Here is a 26,558-nt window from a genome sequence, read left to right as displayed (position 1 = left end):
CGATTCAGTGGTTGTGATTCTCTTGAATCAAACGGCTGCTCCAGCGGGTTTTGGGGGAATTGAAGGTTTTGGAGACGCGTCGTTCCAGGAATGTCTCTGGATTAAAGCGTCAGCGGCGCTCGCTCGTCTCCATGTCCCTTTGACCCTCTGCACTGCACTGTCTCTGCTCGCCGTCCCTCCTGCGTCCATCATGTCGGCCCTCCCCGCCCGCTTGCCACTTCCTCTCACCGACTGAGGAGGATAAGACGGCTGCTGCCATCTTTCTTTCACCTGTCTGCCCCCCCCCACTGCCCCGCCGTCCATCCGTCCCAGACGTCTCGTCTTTGTCTTTTCCTCTGTCCCTCTCTCCACCCCCTGCTCCCCCCGCCGCTCGTCGTCCCGGGGGGGTTGTGGGGTTTTGGGTTGCCGGTGAGGGGTTGATTAAATATTAAGCTGTCCTGAGAGTTGACCCTGCTCCTGTACGTCCGTCCCTTTAAACCCCCCCAGGTTCGTACAGGCGGAGGACGGACGCCTCTTTCTTCATCCATCAGCTTCATCCGGAGAGACAAAAGACGGGAGCGTTATTGATTGTTGACCGTGGGGCTGTTTAGAGATGAGGGAGCTCAAGGTGACGCCAAAGATGGAGAAACATCCACTCGTCTCGGCTGCAAATGGAGAAGTGGTTAGCCCCTCTCCTCACAGCGAGATGGTCCCCGGTTCGAGTGCCTCGTTTCCCCGCAGTTTACTCACACGGCCTGATGGAGGCGACACTGAGGCGTCCGTCAAACGGCGGCGTTTCCTCAGCAATGGCAGCAGAGGATGTGTGTGAGCTGAAGGATCTGATTGGACGCCCGCCTGAAGCTACTCGAGATATTTTCTCTTCCTCTCTATTGTTGGGTGATTGAAGCTGATGGTGGTCGACCGACTGGATGATGTGTGATGCATTTAGCGCTCGGCGGCGGCGGGATTACCGCCTCCGGCTCAGTGAGACGCTTCGTGCAAACAGAGGAAATCTGATGAGGATTCAGCTAAAACACTGTTTTATTTCTAAGGGTTTGGATTCTTCCGTGGTTCTTTCTGCAGTTTGACTGTAAATGCGCTTCAGCGACGGCCGAAATCAGCACCTTCAGCTCAACACGACCACATATTAGCCTCAACGTCTGCCAGTAATGAGTGAACGATTTGTTTAACAGCATCATCCTCCTCATCATGCGCACTCTGCAGCACCAGCGCTCCGGCTAACGAACGCTGCCAGCAATGCGCCGCCGCGGCTTTCCAAGACGAGAGGCTGCGGCTCATTTGCATGGCTCGCAGGGCCGGCGGCCCGCAGTGCTGCTTCCCCGGCCCCGCTGCGTCCTCTGTACCGACATCCGTGTTTAGCAGCGCGCTGAAAAAGTGCAGTGACCTTCACAGTGACCTCCCGGCATGCGGCGTGCCTTCGGTGGGATGGGGCTGCGGCTCGCTGCGCCAACACGCCGCTGGCTTTGGCCGGCCGCACTACCTCGGAAGGAGAGGCTGAAGTCCCTGCAGATTTTTCATGCCAGGATGCACTCTGCTCTCCCTGCGTAATGCCGAGTGTGTCAGCGCCTCGCTGACGGCCGGCCGGCGCTCGGCTCGCCTCCTGCCGGAGCGCCGGAGCGGAGGACGGGACAGGAAGCGAATGCCCCGAGGCGGCGAGGCCGACTCCGTCACAGAGGCCACCTATTAAGGATCAATACGTCCTCGCCGCTCTCTGGGCTTCACATCTTTGCGCCTGTCAGAGTTTGGGATCCTGCCTGGAGGGACGTTAAGGCACAGCTGAGACTGACGGCCCGGAAACTAAAACACACATCAGCTCCGACTCGTCTTCACTGATGCACCGGTACCGATTCTTTAAAGGATTCTGCTGACACCGAGCACCGATACCAGGTCCAGTTCACGCTCCATATGTAAACCACAAACCAGCTCCACCCAGCCTCTGCGTCGACGCTGCGTCACCTCCGGCAGCCCGACAGCCACAGCACACACAATGCCGTGCGTCACGGCCGTCAGTCCTCAAACAAAAATGCTGAGTTTTTTTTGATTGTTGAGGGCAAAAAATCCCCATTTATGCAGCACATTTTCACAAAACCTGCAATGGAATATGAGGGATATTTATGCTATTTTATGCAGTGAAATTGCAGGAACTTGCAAAAATTACAAAAACTTAATCAAAAACTGAGGTTTGATGAAAAAGAAAGAAAAAGTGATGCATCATTTTTCAACTTTCTGCTCAGCTAACCCGAGCTTCTGTGAATTTCTTGCAATGAAAATGAAGGGATTATGAAGTCATGCAAGGATTTCACAAGCTTTGTGCAGAAATCAACGATTTATGCGGCAAAAGTGCATCCTCTATAAAAATGCACACCTCGCATAAACATGTGGAGTTTGGATGGTGATGGCGTCTTTCTGGACGGACTGGTCTATCTACACACTGCGCCACATGTGCTGCAGACTGCAGACTGAGGGGCCGAGTTCACTGTTATTGAGTGTATCAGTCAGACTTTAATCACAGTTAGCATGTAGCATCACTGGTGTGTGATGCTACATGCCCTCAGCTGTGCTGCTTGCTGAGCGGGTAAACAGTTGAGGAACATCGGGTTTCCTCTGCTGATGAGTAATTTGCTGGTATTCCAACTATCTTTCTCCTCACCGTTATGTTTTGTCTTATTTCAGTCGTTCACTCTTTAATTTTAAGGCGTCTCCAAACCGCAGACGCTCCTCCTCTCTTGTCCGGCTGCTGCTGCGGTTGCCGAGGAAAGACGTCACGTGACGCTCCCTGGGTGGTATCGGGGAGCTTTTTCAGAGTATCAGTACTCTGTGCAGTATCACACCCGATACCCGACACTCGATCGATACCAAGTCGTTTTCATCGTCTTTTAATTTCTTTAATCCAGTATTCAGAGTAAAAAGTTAGTCCCACAAGCATGAACTGCAGGAAGCTATTGCAGGAGTTATTGTAATTGAAAATCATTAATTTTAATTGAATAATGGCTGCAATGACTCAAATGAAGCTACACTCGACAAATGCATTTCAGCTTCAGGATGTTACCGAGCGTTCTGAGGTTCTATCAAACATGAACCGGTTTCACTGAGTCCCGACAGATAAATTCTTTTTATATATCCACCTATCTCCCACACCACAGAAGACGTCAGTCCTGCACCCCCTTGAAACTCTTGATGCTCCTGAAGCCCACTGGAACAGCCCTGCTGGCTGTCCTGATGCTTTCAGCGTTTGGTCTCAGTTCATACAGAGCTCCCTGCATCCCAGGATTAGAACCTCTGCTCCAACCGGTGCAGAGGAGGAGCGGCTGCCGTGGAAACCCGGCCCGCACGGCGCCGGGTCTGGTTCGGCTGTTTGTCAGGCGGCGGCGGGGCGGATGGTGCCGGCGCTCGGACAGCAGCCTGAGCTGCAGGCCAGCCAATCGATACAGAACACACAGAGTCCACTCTCCCCAGAGTGGCCAGGCTGGCACGAACGCTGGCAGCCGGCCGGGTCGGGGGGGGGGGGGGCCGGCCGGGGCAGCCGGCTGGGGCAGCCATGTAGAGCTACATAGAGCTACAAAGAGTTACGTAGACCCACGAAGAGCTACGTAGAGATAGGTAGAGCCACATAGAGGTACATAGAGCTACGTAGAGCTATGAAGAGCTAAGTAGAGCCACGCATATTTACATAGAGCTCCGTAGAGCCATGTAGAATAACACAGAGCTACAGTCCAGTCAAGTGCAGCAATGTAGAGTCACACAGAGCAACGCAGAGAAATGTGGAATAACATGAAGGTACATAGAGTCACGTAAAGCGATTCAGAGTCAAGTAAAGCCACATAGAACCACATACAGCTATGTAGAGCTAAGCAGATTCACATAGAGCCATGCAGCAAGACGTAGAGCAACACAGAGCCACCCAAAGTCACATAGAGCTGTGCAGAACAAAGTAGGGCCACATTAATCCACAAAGACCAACGTAGAGCCATGTACACCCACACAGAGCTATGTAGGGCCCCTCAGAGCCACACAGAGCCAGGCAAACTGCAGGCTGCGTTACTTTGTGCTTTAGAAACTGAAGGCATGACTCAGGATCCGTCGCTCTGCTGTAATGTTTTGTTCTTCTCAAGCCAGCTTCCCCCCTTTATCACACATGTAGGATCAGAGAAACCAAACAGGGGCAACAGCAGCAGCAGCCATTCTGGTCCAATGAAATCAAACTCAGTGGGATTTAGTCCATCTGGGCAAAGTAAACCTGTGTGCCAAATCTCATCTCAGCCACAGAGAGCCAGGAAAACAACCAGGGTAAACAGAGAGATGTCAATCATGAGAAGACAAACAGCCACTGAGAGGAGTCTTGTTACTTCTCTTGATCGCTGTGATTTCTACAAGGCATGTGATTTCAGTCCACCTGGCGACGCAATGACACGATAACCCAAGGGACTGGACGGAATCTTGGTCAGAATATGGATTAACTTTACTTTCAAGATTTCAATGTAGTCAAATATTTCGCCTAGTATGGTAACATTTGAATCTTTTACAGCCATCGATTAGGTTCTTATAAGTTTGCTTGTGAACTTTTCCTTTTGGTAAAGAGTATAAACAAGCGCGAATATTAAAATTCATTACTATAAAATCCACTGAAGCCCAGATATAGTGTTAAAGTGAGAGCAGAGCGAAGCGTGCAGCTCCTCCGCTGTGGTGAGGTGAGAAACCGACGACGCCCCGCCGCTCCGCGCGATCGCGACCTCGACCCAAATCAAAACAGCGACCTCGGTGCTAATCACAGGACTCCCGAGAGCCTCCTTTCATGTGCGCCGCAGCGAGAGCCTCAGAAACACGAGACGCCGCCAAGGTCGCCGCTGCCATTAGCTGCTAGCGCCGAGGTCAACGCTTTCATTTGGATGGGGGGTCGGCGTGGTTCTCCAGGAGCAGGAGTGACAGAGTGTAACTGCTCACCTGTCTCTCTCTCTCTCTCTCTCTCTCTCTCTCTCTCTCTCTCTCTCTCTATCCACACGGTTCCCTCTGGAACAGATTTCCATTAAATGAGTCATGATATCAATGATATCAGTTATATCAAGTTTAGGATGAATGGAAGAAGCCAAACCGACCGGTGAAGATGCACGGTCTACATCAGGGGTGTCAAACATGAGACCCGTGGGCCAAATCGGCCCTCCATTCAGGGCCGCCAACCCACCAAGCAAACCGGAAGAACTTCAAGGAAAGCACTGATTGTTTAACAAATTCCTTCAGAGTAGCAACACGACAACACAACACAACACTGAGACCTGAGCTGAAGCACCAGCGATGCGAGCGACCTGTCATTAGCTTCAAAGTCATGACTTTGAAAAAACTTGCAGAATGTAGCAGATTTTTGGACGTTTCACCGTATTTTGAACCGAAACGCTTCATAAAACTTTAGTCTTTTGAGTCACTTTCTGTAGTCATTGTTTGATTCCAGGTGAACCCGGGCCGTCTTCAGGCTCGTTCTGGGCTCCGTTTCCATCCAGCATTCCTGCTGTCAAGATGGAGACTGAGCGTTTTCAGAAAGTTCCACCTTCCTGGGAGCCGTTTGCAGCGTCACTGTCTCCTCAACGGACCCAAAATAGAGAAACTTTTGCTTTTCGCTTGAAAATGTTGAAACCAGTCGACATGTGACTTGACTTGCATCACCTTTCTCAAAGCCGTTGCGTAACTTGGTTCACACGCAGTGACCACCGCGGTCTCTGCAGAGGCGAAGGCCTCTTTGCCCCCCCCCCCCCCCCCCCGTCTCCCTCCTTTCATCGACAGGGTTCAGCGGAAATTAGCATGGGCTGCTAATCAGCCTCCTCCAGCCCTGGAAGTGCTGACGTGCCGGACAGGGTCGAGCTAATCAGGGGCCTCGGCTCGCAGGCTCATCGATTTCATACTACAAACGCTTATTAATCCCGTCCACGCCTCCTGCTCAGCGCCGAGCCCGCGCACCGTCCTCGTCCCGGACGTCCAGCCCCTTCGAGCGCCTCATCAGCCCAGCATCAAACACACACGCAGGAAAAAAGATTACGGCGTGAAACAATGTGCACAGACAACGGAAATGAGCTTCGGCAGCTCCGCTCGACGTTCGCCAGATTTGCCGACGCAGCTTCGGACTCGGCGTGGAGGCTTATGAGTCCCGACACTGCGGCCGGCGGCAGAACGCCGTTTGACTCGCAGTGATTGGAAGGTAGATGCAGGTTTCACTCCGCCGGTCCTCAGGACGCGGCGTGACGGCGAGAGCCTTCTGTCTGACGGAGTCTTTAAAACTGTTTTTACTCGAAACACTTATGGTTTGAGTCGTTTCAATCCTCCATCATCCCACAAAAGCTTCATTATTCACACACAAAATGAAAGAAATGAATAGTTTTCATGCAGAAGTGGTTTAATTCTTTTCTGATGATTGATTCTTTTGGGGGGTGAAGCCTGATATTCTTTCCCAGATTGTAACCCTGTGAGCTCATTCCTGTTGTGTATCTGCGGCAGAGTTTACTCATCAGAAGCAACGCTGTGTAAATCAGCAGCTGCAGGTGTTTTTAACTTTCCTCTGAATGTAAATCTCCGGCTCAAAACAGCGAAACGGTTCTCTCTTTGATTCTGACTGGACTCTTTATGTTTGCAGATGAAAAAGAACAAAGCTCTGTAATTTGCTGTCATGGCGGTGGGAGCTTCCAGGCGGCGGAGGAGTGAACGTAGCTTTGATACCAGGACAGTCTGCCTCACCGCCGGGCTTCCCAGACCCTCTGCCCGAACAAGACGAGAGGCTACACTGCTAACGTTCACCCGGTCAGCCAGGACAAACGTGACTGGCTTTTAATTCATTTACCTGTGTGTGTGTGTGTGTGTGTGTGTGTGTGTGTGTGTGTGTGCGTGCGCGCGCATCAATCAATAGACTCCTTATTTGTGGCTGTTAGAAGTCAAAGATGCTCCATGTCAGAGAGAGAGAAGCTCCAGACAGTCACATGCTGCAGTTCACATATTTCTCTTTTTTTTTAAGGAACACTCAGACGTTCTAGAAGACTCACATGTTTTCATAAAGCCACGGATTCTCTCTTGAACTCTCATGAATCGTAAAACTGTTTCACATATTCTACAACTGTCACATTAAACCTAAAACCATCCCGCACGTTCTGGTTCCACATGGATCCAGAACTCTCCTCACATGTATTCTAGAACTGACACACATTCTGGAAGCCTCACGCAGATTCTAGAACGATCTCACACACATTCTGGAGCGCTCAGAAATCACAACACTCACACACACATTGGAAACTTACACACAGACTATAGAACTCTCAGAAAGTGTAGAGTTGTCACACACACATTCCAGAACACCCACATATGTTCTAGAACGCTCAGAAACATCCGAATGATTCTCACGTCCTTTCGAGAACTCATATAACAGGGAATTGTCACAAACTGTGCAGCTCTCACACACATTCCAGGAGTCTCAGTTCTGTGTTTAGTGAATATTCGTTCTGAAGCTTTCTAGTGTGTATCATCCTGACATCCCCTCTGCTCCTGCTCCAAACGGTGAATTCAAACTGCCGCTGCGAGCCACTGCATCTGCCCCCCCCCTCCCCCCCCTTCTGCCCTACAAGCCCCCCACATGTGTTGCCCCAGACCCATTGATTTTATCGGGCGACGCCAGAGCCAGTTCAGGCCAGCGTCCAGTCTGCCGCGAGGCCCCGGGGGGCGGCCGTGTGACAGGCCTGCCCTTCTGCCATCAATGTCAGCGAATACGCTCCCATCAGCGCACGCCGAGCGCGCACGGCGAACGCGCACGGCAAGGCAGGTGGCGGTGACTCGGGGCGAAAACACCCAGAAGCACGCAGGTGGAGCTGTTCCTGCAGGAGCGGCGCCCACAGGTCTTCCCTTCCCTCTCAGGTTTATGGGAATCAGCTCGACGTGGCCGAGAGGCACGGCGAGCGAGCGAGCGAGCGAGCGAGCGGAGTGACCTCCTCTCACTCCCATTGATCAACGCAGGAAGAACATCCACAACACATTTCAGCTGAAGACGCTTCGCTTTGGAAGTTTCCTTCCATCAAAATGAGACGTTTACAGGATGTAATTAGCGTTCCGGACCATGAGGTGGCGCTGTTTCCACAATACAGTTCGACTGGAAATGCCAAATAGTGGCGACGCTTTTAGTGTGAAAAGATCCAGAAGAAGGATGAATGGGCTAGTGGAATATTTTAAAGCTGGTGCAATGTGAGAAGTCACTCTGGAAACATAAATCACATCCATCCCTCCATCCATCCATCCATCCATCCATCCATCCATCCATCCATCCTTCAATCCCACCATCCCTCCCTCCCTCCATCCATCCATCCATTCATCCATCCCTCCATCCATCCATCCTTCAATCCCTCCATCCATTCATCCCTCCATCCACCTATCCCACCATCCCTCCCTCCCTCCATCCATCCATCCATCCATCCATCCATCCATCCATCCATCCATCCATCCTTCAATCCCACCATCCCTCCCTCCCTCCATCCATCCATCCATCCATTCATCCATCCCTCCATCCATCCATCCTTCAATCCCTCCATCCATTCATCCCTCCATCCACCTATCCCACCATCCCTCCCTCCCTCCATCCATCCATCCATTCATCCATCCCTCCATCCATCCATCCTTCAATCCCTCCATCCATTCATCCCTCCATCCACCTATCCCACCATCCCTCCCTCCCTCCATCCATCCATCCATCCATCCATCCCTCTCTCCATCCCTCCTTCCATCCCTCCATCCATTCATCCCTTCATTTATCTATCCATCCATTCATCCATCCATCCATCCCTCCTTCCATCCATCCATCCCTCCATCCATTCATTCCTCATCCATCTATCCATCTGTTCATCCCTCCCTCCCTCCCTCCCTCCATCATCCATCTATCCCTCCCTCTATCCCTCCTTCCATCCATCCCTCCCTCCCTCCATTCCTCCATCCGTCGGTCCATCCATGGATCCATCCATCCCTTCATCCGTCCGTCCATTATCCTTCCGTCCGTCCATCCCTCCATCCATCTCTCATCCATCCATCCATCCATCTCTCCATCCCTCCCTCTATCCCTCCATCCATCCATCCCTCCATCCCTCTGTTCTTTATCCCTCTCAGTCTTGAGGGCCGCTGGTCTGGATCCAGACTCTCTCATATTCAGACTTTGTAGTAATTTATTGTCCTCAGTTTTCCTCACGTGAGTGTTTTCCGGACCGTGCGGGGAAAACGGCGTCTCACTCTCTAAACCGTCGTCTTCCGGTTCCTCTCGGCTTGCATAACGGGGCGTCTCCTCCTCCTCCGCCTGCTTCTCCTCCTTTCTCAGCTGCTTAGCGCCCAGTGGAGCAGTGGATGATGGGAGCTCCGACACGGCATGATCTAAAAACCCACTGGCGCTTCAGCGTGCCTCAGCTGGCTTATATAACCCCGTGTGGATGTGCAAACCGCCGTGCCGTCTAACACACACACACACACACACACACACACACACACACACACACACACACACACACACAGAAGCCACTGATATGTGGAAGTAACTTTGATCTGCTGTCCTTATGGCGACAACACTGTGTGTGTGTGTGTGTGTATGTGTGTGTTTTTGTGTGTGTTTGGAGAATATTGCTGGATTTGTGTGTTTTCTGCTCGGCAACCACATCACTGAATATCTCCCTCCTCCTGCCCTCCTTCCTCCTCCTCCTCTTCCTCACTACAGAGTCTGACCACGTCACTGGAGTGTCCCCTGGATTGTGGACCATGTGTCCCCCGTGACGTCATTTCCGCGGAGACTTCACCTGAAGTGACATCACGAGCTGTTGCATAACTCTCCGCTCTCCTCCTCCTCCTCCTCCTCCTCCTCCTCCTCCTCCTCCCCCTCTCGTCTGCGGCTTCCCTCCGTCTCCGGCCAGCGGCGCCGTGAAGCTCCTCATTACCGAAGTTGCAGGTGTGTCCACCCGAAACGGGCGGATGAAGACAACACGGAGACCTGTGAGGAGGTCTGAACACGCCGTGACCCCCGTGACCTCTCCGTGTGGCGGAGAGGAAGAGTGCGGCTGGCGGCGGCTGGGATGGGGCGCCGCTCCGCTCCCGTGACATGCAACATTCCGGGCGTGATGCGGAGAGACGGCGACGGAGAGAGGCCTGACCTATATAAGAAGGAGGCTGAAATATTTATGGACGTGAGTGTCCTAATTGGCGAGCCACTGGGAGCACTGCGGCCCTCTCCTCCAATCACGGCCCTGGGAAGAGGTGAACACACACTCATCCGCACGGCCGTCCGAGGGGCCTCGCCCGCCCCGCCGCCGTCTTCCCCGGGCCCCGGAGACGCTTCGTTACCAGACTGACGTGGCCGCACCGGCGTTTGTTGGAATCGTTCGGACAGGAGCCGGCGCTCAAAGCGCCGTGATGAGCGCAAGCTAATGACTCCTAATCTGCAGCCGCGGCACGCAAACGCTGGACCAACGGCCGGGAGGGGGAGGAGAGGAGGAAGAGGTGGGGGGCAACATTGGGGGCAGAAGGTTCAACATGGCGCCGGCGTAATGAAGAACATTTGGTAAATCAGGTCGTCTTTAAACAGAACGCTGATTTCTGCCTGCGTTACCACAGGAACTACTCTCTACATTGCTGCTGTTGTATTGACTGCAGCCACCCGAGGGCGCCACAGATCTGAGCCTGTAAGGTCAAGCTTCCTAATGTCTCAACTTTCCATTAAACTTTGATAGACTGTGAATAATCTGAACCCAGAAATCAGAAAGGAAACCCAGCTTTAGTGACTGTATTCAAAGCCCTCCGTCCAGTCGAGACTCGTCTATCAGCACCAAACAGACCATCCTGGTCCAAGAAACAGCAACATGAAAAGCTACATGTGTTCACATAAAGTTTTCTGGCCGGCGCTTTTCCAACTCAGCGCCTCTCTCCAGAAAAAGTGTCTTCCTAAAAGCTGCCTTCGCAGATTGCCTGAGAAAAACAAGCAAATCCTCGTCCGTCCGTCCAAAAGAAAACCCACCAAATTAAAGAGACTCACTTATTATTTGCAGAAGTGAAGCTACATGGTTATTAAATACCGGATAAAACCCATTAATGTTTCCTGTTTGAAGAAAAACACCGTGCAGAGGCACTAACTGGAGTATCGAGCCAGCGATAGTAACAGTACATCACAGGCTTGGAGTCTTTGTTGTGGTTTTTAGGATTAACCAGGCAAATGAGTCCGACAAGCATCTCTGTCTTTGCTTGCACAAAGGAAAAGGGAGCGAAAATCAATGGGCTGTGTTTACAGGGTACACAGCCGACTGTAACACTGCACGTAGCGTTCCACACAGCCAAGCAGTAAAAACAGACGAGCCGCCTTGGCAGGGCTCGGCCTGGCCGGCCTCGGAGCCGAAACGCGGGCCGGGCCAAGACGAGCGCCGCTCTGGCATCGCGCTCACGTCTCAGCAGCAGCAAAAACAGCAAAGTGGGACAAATATCAAAATGAAACTGAAGGAGGAGGAACGCCTGCTGGGATTTATGGGTGCTCAGGAATGAAGGATGTGAAAGTCGTACTCACGTAAGAAGTACTCCGATGGGTCTGCTTCGTAATCTGTTTCTTCTGGAAAGTGGTCTATCTGTTTACACATCCCCTTGAAGTTTCCTAGAGGAGAACAGAGAGCAGTCAAGAGAGGTCGCACAAGAAGACAAACTTCTTCTCCTGTGGTAAAATCAAATAAATAAGTTCCAGATAGTGATATGCACAATGATACAGGAATAGTTTATTGTCAGTATTCAGTTCTTTGCGGACCACAAACTACCAAACTGTAGTTTGATTCCGCTGCCTTCACACCAGGCTAACGTGTTTCAATGACGACACGATGTGTAACAGGGCAGATTTAAAGCATCTCAATCTTCTGCGTCCATACAGTCATCTGATCACAGATCGATGAGCTGGAGCGCTCCGATGTGGCTCAGAGTTGGCTCGAGGTTGTTTGTGTTCTCTCACCAAATGTGAAATGCTCAGAAAGTATCCCACAATGCACCGCTCATCGGCCAAAGGAGCTTCGGCCCGCCCGTTGACTGCGGTGCCGCAGCAGCTTTTCAGGAAAGTTGCGTTTTCAGCAGCTTCGAGAAGCGTTGTCATGTAAACACTCAAAGCTCAAGAAAAACTTTCTGTTTTCAACAGTTCAAACTGTCGTCATGGAAACGAGGCCTGACTCTGCAGCCACTCCGAGACGCTGCTTCAATTCGACTCAGAGTTTCATTTCCTTTCACAAACAACTCTTAGTGAAAAAAAAACTCAGCTTGGTCCATTTAGAAACGACACCCAGCAGCTGCAGGTGAGGCCGACCACACACACCCAGCAAGTCCCAGGTCTGGACCCAGAACCCATCAAGACCCAGAACCCCGTTCATGTTGTCCAGACACTGGATGAGATCCACCAGCAGTTCACCAGCAGAACAGGAGAAAACAATGCAGAAAAACAACCCAACATCCAACCTGAAGCATGGTTTTTTTTTTTTTTTATAATTTAGTGTCATCAGTCCAAAAACCACACAAGAAAGATCTCCAGCCGGCATGCTGCTCAGGGAGATCATGCAAACTCCACCACGAAAAGTGAGAAAAATCTACACACTCAGAGTGTTGTGGGAGAACGCTTCAGGAGACCCAAGGATCAATCTGACATTACTGTAATAAGAGGAGCTGCTCCAACACCGGAGCCCCTCAGCAGCGTCTTCACATTTTTTCATGGCGAGTGGAATGCAGGGCCGAGCTTCGGCCGGAGTGTTGGTCCGAGCCCCGGGCCTCTCCAGCAGCAGTTGGCGGCTTGTAAACAGCAGCGGCGCAGCCGGTGCGACCTGGAGCCGCTCCAGCCGCTGTGCACGGGGAAGCTCATCTCTTAATGCTTGTCGATTTGGCCGACACCTCCACATCCAGGCTGTCCCTCCACCCTCTCCCTCCACCCCTCCCATCTGCCCTCCTCTGCGCCCGGTTTCGGCCTTGATGAGGTCGCTCAAGGTGGCGCGGCCGGGGAGGCATCCACACGGCGGCCATGACGGCAGGTGCCCGGCCGTTTTGATTGGACCAGATTAGCGTTTCTTTAGAGAGTCGTCGGGTGCCGCGGCGCCAGGTGCCGCAGGCGGGCGGGTCCTGGCAGCGAGGCGTTGACGGGCGCGGCAGGGTTCCGGCGATGGCTCTGAACGGCCCGCATGCGACGCAGGGCGGCGATGACCACTCAGACATCAGAGACAGTCATCTGGAAAAACGGAGCCATCAAAGAGGCTTCGATCTGCTCGCCCACCCGCCTTCAGCGAGGCGGGGGGGCGACTGGATTATCCCAACATCACTTCCCTGAAACAGGGAACTGAAATGAGACCGTTTCTTTCTGCTCAGCATGGATTGATCTGTTTGTCCCTTTTCTTTTATCTTCTTCCTTATTCTGTGTATATTTAATGAAATGACCAACGATTATAAAGCGGAGCTAAGATCCGTCCATCCAGCTGACGATGGAGGCACCTCGACAGCTCCACAGATCACAATCAATCTTTTGTCTGATCTTTTACACTTCTAACAAAGACAAACTAAACAATAAAGTTAGCTGTGGTTCAGGTACAGCAGGTCTGAGCAGAGAGACGCCCGAACCCGAACCGGCCTTCAACGGTCTCTGGACCCCAACAGCTCAATGTTTTTGGGCACTGTTGCATTTTGGGTGTCCTTCACATGACAACGCTGCTCGGAGCCCCTGGAAGCAGGTTTGTGATAACAGCCGCCAAGGTGGAACTTTCTGAAGGTGCTCCGACTGTGCCGTCGTCGTGGAAACGGGGGGAAAACACAACTTCCTGGAAACGCTCGCACGCCGTCTCCTGAGCCCCACCGCCGTGGTTCTGCACATGCTCAGCAGAAAGGCGATAAGAAAGTTTATGCCGCTTGTTTTCACCACCGCATCGTTTCCAGCGTTTTTGAGAGTAAACAGACGTCAGGTTTAAAACGTTGCCACGTAAACGCTGAACTGTTGCGTTTTGACTTGCTGTGAAGCCGAGAGGATTTCTGCTGTTAGCGCGAGATCGTGGAGCTAATGGAGCGTTTTACTAGAGGATTGTTTCATATGCTTTGGTGGCGAAGCGGCTCTGCTGCTACTGTTTGTGGACGGCAGAGAGGGAGGGAGAGTCTTCCAGAAGCAGGGGGGTAAACTCAGGAAGGGCAGGTAACGCAGAGGTTTTGAAGGACAGAGAGGGGAAGACGGAGCGGGAGGTGGAATACATCAAGTCCGAGCGTGAGGGTGATTGCTGAGCCATGAAAAAGCCCTCCAGAGTTTAACGGACCTGCACAGTTTTTGAACTCGGTGCTCTGATGTACGACTGGCAGTTCCTTCCTGTTCCTGTTAAAAACTGGAACCAGATTTTCTGTGTCCTCCAATCAGCTTGATCGCTTCTCACTGAGGCCCTGCGTGACGCTTCAAGGGAAAACACATCATTTGTCCATTTTCGTGGGGATTTCTGACCCGAGAACTGGTCCAACTTCTTTAAATGAGCTTTGTGAAGTGTCTCTGGTGGGACGGGGGAGGGGGAGGGGGAGGGGGAGGGGGGGGGGGGGCAGCGCTCTCAGAGAATATTTCACTGAGAGATGACTTGTGTTTACATGAGCCTACGTTACACACTCCCGGCGGAGCTGTCTGAGCAAACCGGCAGCGGCGGCAGCCCACAGAGCGCCATGTGTGTCTGAACAATGCTACCAAGTGGATGTAAGGTTTGGTTTGCAGCTGGCCGGCTCGTCCGCGGCTGTGCGATGCATAGCGGCGGCGGCGGCGAGCGGCCTATCGGGGGAAGCGCTCCAATTAGCACGCTGAAAGATTCATGTGACACTGAAACGCTCCTTCTCTTGTAAGACATGTAAACTCAGCAGGCCGGTAAATGTTTCATAATGGCATGTTCGTTCCGGAAGCCGCGCCGGCGTGGCGACCGGAGAGCGAGGCGCCAACGGCGGCTCAGGTGTGCACGGGGGTCAAAGCACTTAACACTCAGAGAGAAACACCTGCGAGCGCTTTGGAGCGACTGAAGCATCCGCCGTTCAACTGTCTCCTGAACACACACACACACACACACACATATACACACATACAACATGTAAACTCCACAGAAAGATTTCTCCACCCCAGCCCAAATAGTTTATTGTTCCCTGCACATGCGGGTGTGTGTGTGTGTGTGTAGCCCAACATGCTAACTATTGTTGTCAGTGTTCCTCCTGTTTCCGTGGAAACGGATCTCATGAAACATGCCAACGGGGCCTAAAATGTCAAATCCTGGAGAGAAAAGGGGGAAAATGCAACAAAGCTGATGTCAAAACATGAGAAAATGATCTAAAACCTCAAAAAATACAACAGAAACATTTTTGTTTGTGCTGCAAAACTGTATTAAAACTTTCAATACAACTCTTTCGGCCTCTACCAACAAACAGTGGGTCATCTTTATAGAGTAAGAATGAATGAATGAATGAATGAATATGTACTAAAACAAAATCTCTAGTAAACAACAGGAACACTCGCGCCTGAAGGAAATCCAGATTCGTTAACTCTGCGTTCATTTGGAAGAGCTACATGGCCAAAGGAAGAACATGCAGACCTCACACCTCTCCAACACTAAGGCTTCATGATGCTGCAGGAAGCTGAGCGCTGAGGTGAAGCCTGGCTGCACGGCGGCTCGCTGCATTTTGCTGCGTTCACATCAGAAAAGTGACACCAGGAAGTGCAGAGCGCTCAGCACGCATACTAAATCCAGCTGATTGATGCACGCCGTTCTCCCACGGGGCGAGGAGGAGGAGCCGCTCGCAGCTGGAAAAAACTTAATTAATTGTGGGTGGTGGATAAGCAGCTCATTGAAAAACCAGCACTAAATTTTGGGGGGATCGTGTTTATCGCCTCTGAGGAGTTTAATTGGTAGTTTTTTTTTTTAAAGCCGGGGCTTGATTGACGGGCCAACGTGAGCGTGTTGCGCCGCTGCACTGTTTGCACACAAACAGGGAAATGAGACGCGCTGCCGTAAATACTGTTTACATTCGGCATCAAGTGCATATTCAGGTCAGATTTTCTGCTTTGCGAACATTGTTCATTTGCTTTAGTCATGTGCAAACAACGCAAACGCAGAATTACTGTGTGGCAAGTACACACATATATAGAGGGAGGAAGATGCTCTATAATGTTGCTCTTAAAGGAGGAAGATGCTCTATAATCTGGGTGCCAACATCTCTTGAAAGAAAGATATTCCCATCCCGTTGCAGCTTCATACGTCTCGTCGCCGTAACTCCCACACTGTTTACGACACCAATAAAATCTGATAACTCAGACTGAAGCGGAGCAGAGGAGTCGACCGGCAGGATTTCTGCTCCGGAACCGTCCGGTCTGACAGCGACCTCCGCTCGCCCAGCCGCACTGAGCTGTATAAATCAAGCGCTCCCAATCTGCAAAGCCATTAACAGCAGGATGGAGGTCATGTGAGACCTGCAGCTGGGACCTCCGCCGACCCCCTTCAGGTGCTGGCTCTGAGGTGGGGGTTTATCCAGACTCTCTCCATCAGCCCCGTCACCCCCGGCCTCCCAGCCCCTCCGGGGTGGGACGAGCTGTGTGTGACCCCCCCCCCCCCATCCTCCACAGCCATAAAGTACTTCATTACCAGGCAGCCTGCAGAGACCGAGGAGCGCACGGCAGTGCAGAGCCGTGGACAGGCTGCAGATTTATGGTTCCTCACCACAGCCAGGCTGCGGGTCCGGTCCTGGGGGGGGGGTCGGGGTTCATCCGGTCAGGCCCCGTTTACGGGACTTATTCAAATGAAAATTACAAAGCTTTCGTTGCATTTGGCATATCCATCTGTAGGAAAATGATTCTCTGAGCCAATGAAAACGCAACTTTTAAAAAGAATTTCCAGCTCAGTCTCCATATAGATGGTGGAAAACACAACTTTTTGAAAATGCTCGGACTGCATCTCCTTACAGGTGATGGAAATGCTGCTGCTACCGATGGTCACTGCACACGTCTGCACATGCTCAGTAGAGACAATAAGAACCAGTGTCAGGAATCCAAGTCCAGAATCTCCTGGTCCTGATCCCAGTCCATCCTGTCCTGGTCTGGGTCCTGGTCCCAGTCCACATTCTCCTGGACTTGGTAGTTTTCAAGTTGACAGTCACCATGACAGCAATCCGTTGGTGTTCTGTCTACATGAATGTCGGTGTTCTCCCATTGTTAATGTTTAGAGAGTACTGTTCTGCAGTGTGTGTGTGTGTGCTTGGTTTCATTATACAAAATAACTGATAGCATCAACTAGTGGCCCAACATGCTCACTACATTGTCTTCAGTGTTTGTGCTGTTTCCATGGAAACTGACGTGATTAAAACGTTGCATAAACAGGAAACTTTTTCAGAAATGAAAAAAAAATGATTTGTTGAAGCGTTGTGGAAACGGGGCTTTGGATCCTGTTGGCACAAAGCTGGCAGCGAGGAGAGAAGCTGTTCTGGAATGGGCGGCGTGGCGGTGTGGCGGCGCGGCGGTGTGACGCTCTCAATCCAGATGAAGCCTTCCCCGGGTTTGGACCAGATCCAGCTGAAGCAGCAGAGCTCAGCCTAACATGAACCACGGCCAAGGTTTAGATGTTGACCAGTCAAAAGACATCCACCATCCTCTGCTCTGATACCCTGGACCCGAGCTCCCGGGTACTGGAGAGGATGCCCGGGTACTGGAGAGGACGCCCGGGTACTGGAGAGGACGCCTCTCAGCATTCCGTCCTGCTGCGGAGGAATCTTAAAGACGTACTTGTCTTCACACCTGGCAGGTTTGATTCGATTAAAACAAACTGAGGTGTGACTGCTCTGTTAGTTTATGTGTGGAGGTGTGAACGCTGCCTTCTGAACCCTGGTGGGCTTCAGACAAGCAGAAGAACCCCCCCCCCCCCCAGCAGCAGCTCTCCAGCCACAGCCCAGCAGGGTGCGCTGGAGCCAGGCATGCAGATTTCAGTGCAAACATCTCGTGCCTCCGTCCTGTCTTGCTCGGGGTCGCTGGAGGACATCCCAGCTGATTCTGATCAAACTCTGGGTTGATGGTCTCATTCACACCTACTGACCAGTTAACCAGCGCGTCCTCGGGGGCCCTTTACACGGCAACATTTTCAAGTGAAAACTTTCGTTTACATGTCAACGGTGCTCGGAGCCACTGAAAACACAACTTTTTGAAACCTTTACAACTTCATCTCCGTGGAGCAACTTTTCTGAAACGCTATCAGATGCAAAACTGCACGGCGTACTTGGACAAAGATCACAGATCCTACCCAACCAGTGTCGCGTGAGTCTTACTGGCCATTCAAAACATATCGGTTGCATCCATTTTTCTGGCGGTTTTGGGTTAAATTAGCCGTCATGCACGGATTAACGCCGCAGTGTATCTCCAGTGGATATCGTCAGACAGATCTGAGTGTTTCTGCAGGTAGAAAAGCAGCCGGACTGGACGGATCCTTCCCGGAGAGGAGTGAGATATCCGGGTCAGACCCGCCCACGAACACAAACCCTCAGACAGCAAACACGGATCCCGGCCAGCGCTCGCAGACGGAGACAAAGGTTTGATGAGAAACAAACACGTAGGAGGCGCATGACGGGAAGGGGAGGGCGGAGGGGAGGAAGATGGAGCCGAGGGGGGAGGGTCAGGAGGACCCGGCTGAGTGGGAGGTGCCATTTAGCAGAGAGAGCGCTACAGAGGAGAGCAGCGGAGACTCAAGCCCACTTCTGATTCGTCAGTGGGCGGCATTCTCCAAAACTTTGCAGGCAGCCGCCGAGTGCGTCAGCATCCACAACCCCCCCGCCTCCTCCTCCCGCCTCCGTCCTCAGTCCCTACAGCAGCCGTTGCCATGTGGACATCAGTACCACTGGCCTCTGTTGCTATGGATACCGCTCTCCAGTCAACCCCCTCTCCTCTGCGCTCAACGGGAGGATGACACGGCGAGGAGTCTTTAACCCCTGGACACACGGCGGCCGCCGTGACGCAGCGTTACTCAGCAGCTGCCGGAGCACCAGCAGAACCTGCACAGCCGGCCGGGTCACGCTCCCCGGGGTCGGGAGGCGCCAGTGCACACCGGTCACGCCGCCGACAGCTGATCGACTGTTATTCCCGGCTCCTGTTAGCAGGCGGGACGCGTCAGGCGGCAGGTGAACGTTTCGTCCTCAAAGATGAAGGCAGTAGATAAATGCATCTGATCAAAGTCAACAAACTGGGCCGGAGTGCTTCCACATCTGGAGCTTTCGTGGGGTTTTCCCACGATGCAGCAGTCAGTCCTGATACTCGACCGACGCCCAAGCTGTACCCTGGAGTACCCACAATAAGCCTCAGGACTGGACTGCTGAGCCAAGGAAGAAGGGGTTTGGTTGGATGGGTTGGGTTTCCTCGGATATCATGATCGAGTGTGTGTGTGTGTGTGTGTGTGTGTGTGTGTGTGTGTGTGTGTGTGGTTTACCTGGGAAACTCCTGAGATAAAGTTTAAAGGATTGCTACTGAAACAACACATCTGCAGGGTAAAAATAACTTCTTCCCTGTTTTGTTTTTTGTTGCCCGTTTTGGACGCTGGGAAACCCTGGAATCTTCTGGACTCCGTTTTCACAAGTAGCACCTTCCTAATCCTGGTCTCAGACGTCAGGATCTACCTGGAAACAGAATCACTCGATTCCACCGACGACTTCGGGCAGGATGGTAAATACTAAATGGATTCATTGATCTCACTCTGCTCCTCTTATCCAGCAGCCCTCAAAGTGCTTTACAGTGATACGCAGTCACATTTACCCGCTCACGCCAACGGTGGTGGCCGCCGCCGTGCAAGTCTCTCGGTCCATCTATTGGGAATGAGTCGGGGTTCAGTGTCTTGCTCAAGGACACTTTGACATATGGACAGATGGGGGATTGAAGCTGCACCGTTCCAAATGAGAGATAAATGAGCCACAAAGATAATTCAGGAGTTTGGTCTCCAGTGTCAAGAAACTGATTGGATGACTGTTGTATTTTCACACACAGGGATGATTTAACCAGGTAAATGTACACAGACGGCCTCCTGCAGTGTGTGTGTGTGTGTGTGTGTGTGTGTGTGTGTGTGCAGAGGCATGTTCTGGTGAATCCCCCACAGACGGAGAGGTAATGGGTTCAGGCGTGTTACTCGCCGACATCATCTCCCTTCTAATGAACAGCGGCGCGAGCAGCAGTGACAGCAGCCCTAATCGCCTTATTCATCTTCATAATCACACCGTATTCATCCTTATAATCACTGTATTCATCTTGGTAACGGCCGCGCCGAGGCGGGGAGGCCCGGCCGTGAGGCCGCTCGTCCTCCCTGCTCCACACACACACACACACACACACACACACACACACACACACACACACACACACACACACACTGAAGTTCAGGTGTAGGGTGGAGAAGATGGACATTATTAACTTTTATCTGGACGGAGCTGGAATTTCAGATTCGATAACTCGGAGCGAGGCACGGCTGCGGAAGTGTTCGCAGCCACCAACGCCACCTCTGCCGTGTTGCACTTCAAACACACACCTCCAGCCCACAGTGGCGCCAACCTGGGAGGTGAAACGGAGGATTACAGCTCCGTCTCTTCCATCCCAGCCTCGGTTCTAGTAGATTCTCGTCGGCCTGTGGGCTTTTCTTACCGACATAAATTTGCACTAGAAGCACCTATTTGCACCTGCTGGAGGTAGGTGGTGGTGATGGGCGGATGATATTATTCATGCTAACAAGTCTCACATTGTAAGTTCAGTACAAACAAGCAATCTGCAGATATAAATGTTAAATGAACTTATGTAATGTATTTTAGTGCCTGAGCAGTCTTGAAGTGCTTTACATGAACAGTCACATTAAGCCATTGCACGCACGCTCACACACACGCATGCACGCACACACGCACACAAGGTGATGGGCTCCATGAAACTCACACACCACGAAGCGTCCATTAATGTTCACTTCCCAATTTTTATGCCAGTTTCTAAAATCATTGTGAATAAAATCTCTACTTTTCCCCCAAAACCCAGCGACTTTTAATGTGGTCTGAACACACCTGACGTTAGGATTTATGGGGACCTCTAGTGGTCAGACTACATATGACAACAGCAATTTAGAAAGACAGGAGACAGTCTGGACTGTCCCGTCGGAGGCCAATGATCTGGTCCTCTTTTTAAAGACAAAGCAAATTCTGTCAGTAAAGTAACGCAGCATAGAGACCCACAGTAATATAGAACTATGAATTCAACACGGACACCTCAAACAGCTCATTCTGATGTAGGTATTCCTATCTGATGATTTAAATTTACATAAATACAGAGAAGAAAAGATCAATCTCTGCCTTCTGGAGCCATATGATAATATTCAAGACAACAATCACCAAAGTTTGCATTTTCACGTTATGTTCAAATAAAATAACAAAAAAAAAAAAAAAAAAAAGATATTTTTTTTCTTCAGAAGATCAGCTTACTCTAACATTCCCAGTGTCTGGTGGCCATAGTGCTTCTGACAGCAGCAATCCAGGCAGGCAGGACATTACCTCCCACAAAACACAGAGTTTGGAGTTCAACCAAAACAAAACAAAAAGTCATATTCACCGTTTTGGGAAAAAGAAAGTACCTTATGTGACATGCAAAATCAAGAAACAAATGGTACATAGCAGGGACTCAAACTTGCAACCTTGCAGCTGAGGGCTGACCCCACTCTACCAGTCGACCCTGACATCGATCTCAACCACACGCTGAAAGCTCAGTAACTTCCAGTCACAACGTTACTTCAAATGGTTAGTTCAGACTTTTGTTGTTTCTGAAACAGAAATATTCCCAGCGGCTCTGAACGCTGTTGTCACGTAAGCAAAAACCCAAAACACAACAAATGTTTGTGCTTAAACGGCCCTGAGTGTCTCATTCAGCTCCATGCAAGTCCAAAACCTGCAGCAAGACCAAAAATCAATGTCTCTATTCAAACTGGGAAGCCGAGGCATTTATTTGAACTGCGATCAAATAAAATTCCCATCAAAATGCCACATTCATAAAGAAATCTGCTCAACAGATTGTTTTATAAGACGAAGTTCTTAAGTAGGCGCTGGATTGGAGCCGCGCCGTGGACAAAGGCTTTGCTCCAAGGCTGAATGTTTAGTCATTAGTGTGGTTGTAAATGTCCGTGAGATTTTGAATGAGGCTCTTCTTCTTCTTCTGTGCTTTGTGTAATGAGGCGGGGGGGGGGGGGGGGGGGTTCAGGCTGGCTGAGTCATCAAAATATTTACTTGTGCAGGAAGAGAAAAGGGAGAGAAACGCGGCTTCATAATCAAAGAGGCTTTTTAAAATACATATCAGACGTGTGCCAGGGAAGCAGAACAACTAGAGCAGGGGCTTCGGGAGGAATGTTTGCAGTTGAACCTGCACAAAAAGCAGAGAGCAAGTGGAAGATACAGTATTAGATAAAGGAGGTAATTACTGAGGTGGAAACACAGACTGAGAAACTGGAGAACGACAAACAAAAGACCCGAGCAGACAGTAGATGGCCAATAAGAACCAGAACCACCAGTTGAAGGCGATCACACTCAGCGGCAGGTGAAACACATCAGGAGCAATCAGACAGGAGGGGGGGGGGGGGGGGGGGGGGGGGGGGGGGGGGGTCAAGGCGTCCAGAGCCGGAGACAGAATCTCAAGAAGAGCACAAGAAACTCAACCTGAACCCTGACAGATAAAACCAGATCAATATGTTGTGTTTGTCGTTGATGCCACTGGTTATATTAACTGTAATGAGAGCAGCTGGAGTCAAGTTCAGGACAGTTTGGGAGGGATGGGGTGACGTATCACCCCCCTGCTCATCCTATCCTAATGATGCTCAGTTATGTTTACAGGAGGCAAAAATAAAAAAAATCTGATTTTACTAAAACTACATAACCACAGAGCAGAAAAAACACGCTGAATGACTGTATTAACTCGGTAAAGAAGAGCTGTAACCCATCCTGGACTCAGGACGCAACGGTTCAAGTTAAAATGCATCGTTTCAGAAACGTTTCATATTTACACGGAAACATTTTGGGGGGGGGGGGGGTTCAACCAGTTGTATTTTCAGATGCTCTGAGCTGTGCTGTCTTTTAAACTGAGCCCTTAAACACCCTGAAAGTCTTATGTTTTAATTGAAAACATGTGAACCTGGTTTGGGGGTACAACTCACACAACTAACTCTAAATTCACAGAACTAACTCTAAAATCACACAACTAACTCTAAAATCACAGGACTAACTATAACTTCAGACGACACAACTAATACTTAACCCGCACAACTAACACTAAACTCACAGGACTAATATATAAATTCACACATCTAACACTAAACTCACACAACTAACAACTGACTCTAAACTCGCACAACTAACTATAAACTCACACAACTAAAGATTAACTCTAAACTTACATGGCCAGTTCTAAACTCACACAACTAACTCTAAATTCACAGAACTAACTCTAAATTCACATGACAAACTCTAAACCCACACAACTAACACCTACCTCTAAACTCACACAACCAGCAACTAAGTCTAAACTTACAGAACTAACTCTAAATTCACACAACAAACGACTAACTCTGAACTCACACGACCAATTACAAACTCACACGACTAGTGACTAACTCTAAACTCACACTCATCATCAAACTCACCACTGGTTTGAGATACAGGAAACTCCTCACTGTTATCAGTTCAATAACATTGTTCTGTGATCGGCTGTGACGTCCATGATGAATGGCTGATTCAGAGTTGAGGTGAGCTGAATGTAGAAGTGTGTGACAGAGGACAGAGGTGTGTTTGGTGTGTGACCACCTGCTGTACTGATGAAGAACCTTACAGTGCAGGAACTCGCTCACTAACCCTAACTTCTCCTCCTCCTGAGCTCAGATGGTTTTACAGCAGGCCTCTTCTCACCACCCCCAGTCAGACGGAGTGGGAGAGATCTCTCCTGCCCGTGGTCCATCTGCACGTCTCCGCCGAGACGTGTGGGACAGACTCGGCGACAGGCGAGGTTGCGGCGCGGCGCAGGAACCGCCACGGAGGGCAGGATGAGATTTCAGCGATCCAGGAACAGGAGTACCGGTGAGTCAGCGGCGTGGCGGCGGCGTGCGTCACAGCCTTCTGGTCAGACGGGGTGAAATCTGCCCGAGTCCCAGAGCGGCGCCCGGAGGGAGAGACTTTCCCCGAACACGGGCCAAGTAAACACCTCGCACTAATAACAGCAACACCTCACCTACGCCAATCACAATCATGTAATCAGCTCCACGGGGGAAAGTGCTTCGCTTCGCTTTCGCGTCGATGTGCGACTCAGAGACATGAGCGGACCAGCCTGCCTCAAACAATCATTTTCTCCTGGCGCGGGCGGGATTTACCCTCGCTGGGTAATCCACTTCATTTCAGCTGTTTCACTTCTACACTGCAAATAAATGGAGAGCCTCCATCTCTCACACAGCAGTGAAGACACCAAACCTGAATGACTCTAAAGTCCACAAACTTTCTCATCTTCAGTGTTTGGCTGAATGCCTCACTTCCTGTCTTTTCACAATAGTATAGAACTAAATGGGGAATACAGACAATCAGTGGATGGACAATAAGAACAATGTTTTCCTCCAAGGTGTCATGACTTCCAGTCCAGATTCTTCTGGTCCTGGTTCTGGTCCATATCCTCCTGGACTTGGTACTTCTAGAGTTGACAGTCATCATAACAACAACAACATTGTTCATGTTTAGAGTGTGTTGTTCTCTGTGAGCTGGTTTGTGTGGTTTTATTAAAAAAACACCTAACACAACCAACTTCATCTCAGTTTTTTCCCGTTTCCATGTGAACAGACATCATTTTCAAAACTTTGCAGCGTAAACGTAAAACTTTTATGGATCAGCAAAATGCAAAAACAATACATTTTCACTGAAACGAGGCCTAAATCTGTTCTGAAGTCAACAGAATATATTGGTAAAGGTTCCAAACCTTCACATTAAATCACCATTTTCACCTGATTGCTTCATGGCTTCACATATTTTAAAGGATTTTTAGAAGACAGGAAGTTCAAAGACTGTTTTGAGTTAGAATGTATTCTATAGCTGTAATTAGTCTTCATTACATTAACATTCACTTGTGAAATGTGTGTTTTAACATTTTTCCAATGGTTTCTTTTCAGAAGTGACAACCAGGAGTGAATGCTGGGAAATTCACCTTCACCTCATCCCTCCATCTCACTTCATCACAAATTGCATCCACTTCGATGGTTTAATCATTATAGAGAGCAGAGCCAGAGAGAAGAGTTCATCCAGTCGGAGAGGAGGGAACTCTTCACGCAGCATATTTAGATGTACCACGAGTGAACAGGCAACAATGATGGCAGAAGAAAAGGGTGAGATCATTTAAATCTCTTCCTGAAGTCCTCATTGCCTTGAGAGATTGTCAATGAGGGCTGAGAAATAGGAAACGGAGCAGATATAAAACGGTCATTTGCGGCTGAAAAGCAACACTGACGGTTGTCGGTCAGAGCCAATCTGCCCAGCCTGATGTGGAAAGGATGAAAATTCAGCGTCAGAATGCAATCAGGAGCTCGCACTGACTCACTGGAGGCTGTGCAGAAATCACAAATCACAAGAGGAGGAAGTCCGTCACAGAACGGGGACTGGGCGGCCCGGTCGGCGTCCAGAACCAGGCTGCTGTCGGACGTCACTGCATCAGAAAGTCAAATGTGCCTCGAGTGAGAAGGCAAAAAGCAGCCAGCGTGGCGTTGCTGGGCGCTTTTCCACGGCTCCGGCTTCACGTTTGGCTCCGTGACTCAAGTTTTCCTCACTTCGCAAAATGTAAAAGCAGCGTACGTCTGTGTTTCTGTCAAATGTTTGGAGCAAAATGTGGATTTTCCATGCTCACCTCGGTGGCCATGGCAGACACCATCCAGCGAGCTGAAAGGACGGGGCCGTGCTCGCGGCTCCCGTCGGCCTTTTTACATAAACTATTCACAGATCGTTCATCCAAGATGTCTTCAAAAAACAGTTCCTGCACAACACACTGAGCGTGAGCCAGTAGTCCCACAGCTTGACCCTCTTCCTTCCAACAGCATGCTCCACAGTGACACACAAACTGATTGGTTCATTGGTGCATTTCTCCACTAACAGGAAATCAGCTGACTTTCATTCAGAGTTATCAGAGTTATTTGGTTTCACTTGATCCTGGATCCAAAAGGAAAAAAATACCTCAAACTTTTCATCAATCTGCACTCCCACTGCTGCTGACGTGATCCCAATTAACCAATCAGAAGACCAACAGACAACGACGTGTGCAGGTAGCGCTCACAGAGCCTTTAGAGGAGAAAAACCCAGTGGCTGTGTTTGACGGTGCAGGAAGCAGAAATCTAAAGCACCGGCGCCACAGCTGCAGGACGGAGAGCGTCGTCTCTGCAGGCCGAGCTGAGTCCCAACAAACCGCCGCCTAATCCCCGAGACCGGAATTAATGGACTGGCAGGAATCTTAAAAAGCTTTGTGCGGCAGAGTCGGCGGCGACGCGCTGCCGGCCGGGAAAACACAGGTC

At 50.5% G+C, this 26,558-nt stretch overlaps 1 protein-coding gene across 1 annotated transcript in view; it reads right to left on the bottom strand.

The window, feature by feature from the left end:
* The window catches only part of cacng2a (calcium channel, voltage-dependent, gamma subunit 2a), a 53,652-nt gene that overhangs the window by 6,398 nt on the left and 20,696 nt on the right, over positions 1–26,558 (bottom strand). Inside the window, exon 2 of the mRNA XM_030089606.1 lies at positions 11,543–11,626. Within this exon, the coding sequence (XP_029945466.1) occupies positions 11,543–11,626 (84 nt within the window). The remainder of the gene's footprint in view (positions 1–11,542; positions 11,627–26,558) is intronic.

This window comes from Salarias fasciatus, chromosome 4 (genome assembly GCF_902148845.1).
Source record: "Salarias fasciatus chromosome 4, fSalaFa1.1, whole genome shotgun sequence".
Lineage (NCBI taxonomy): Eukaryota > Metazoa > Chordata > Actinopteri > Blenniiformes > Blenniidae > Salarias > Salarias fasciatus.
This window is presented reverse-complemented; position numbering and strand designations above follow the sequence as displayed.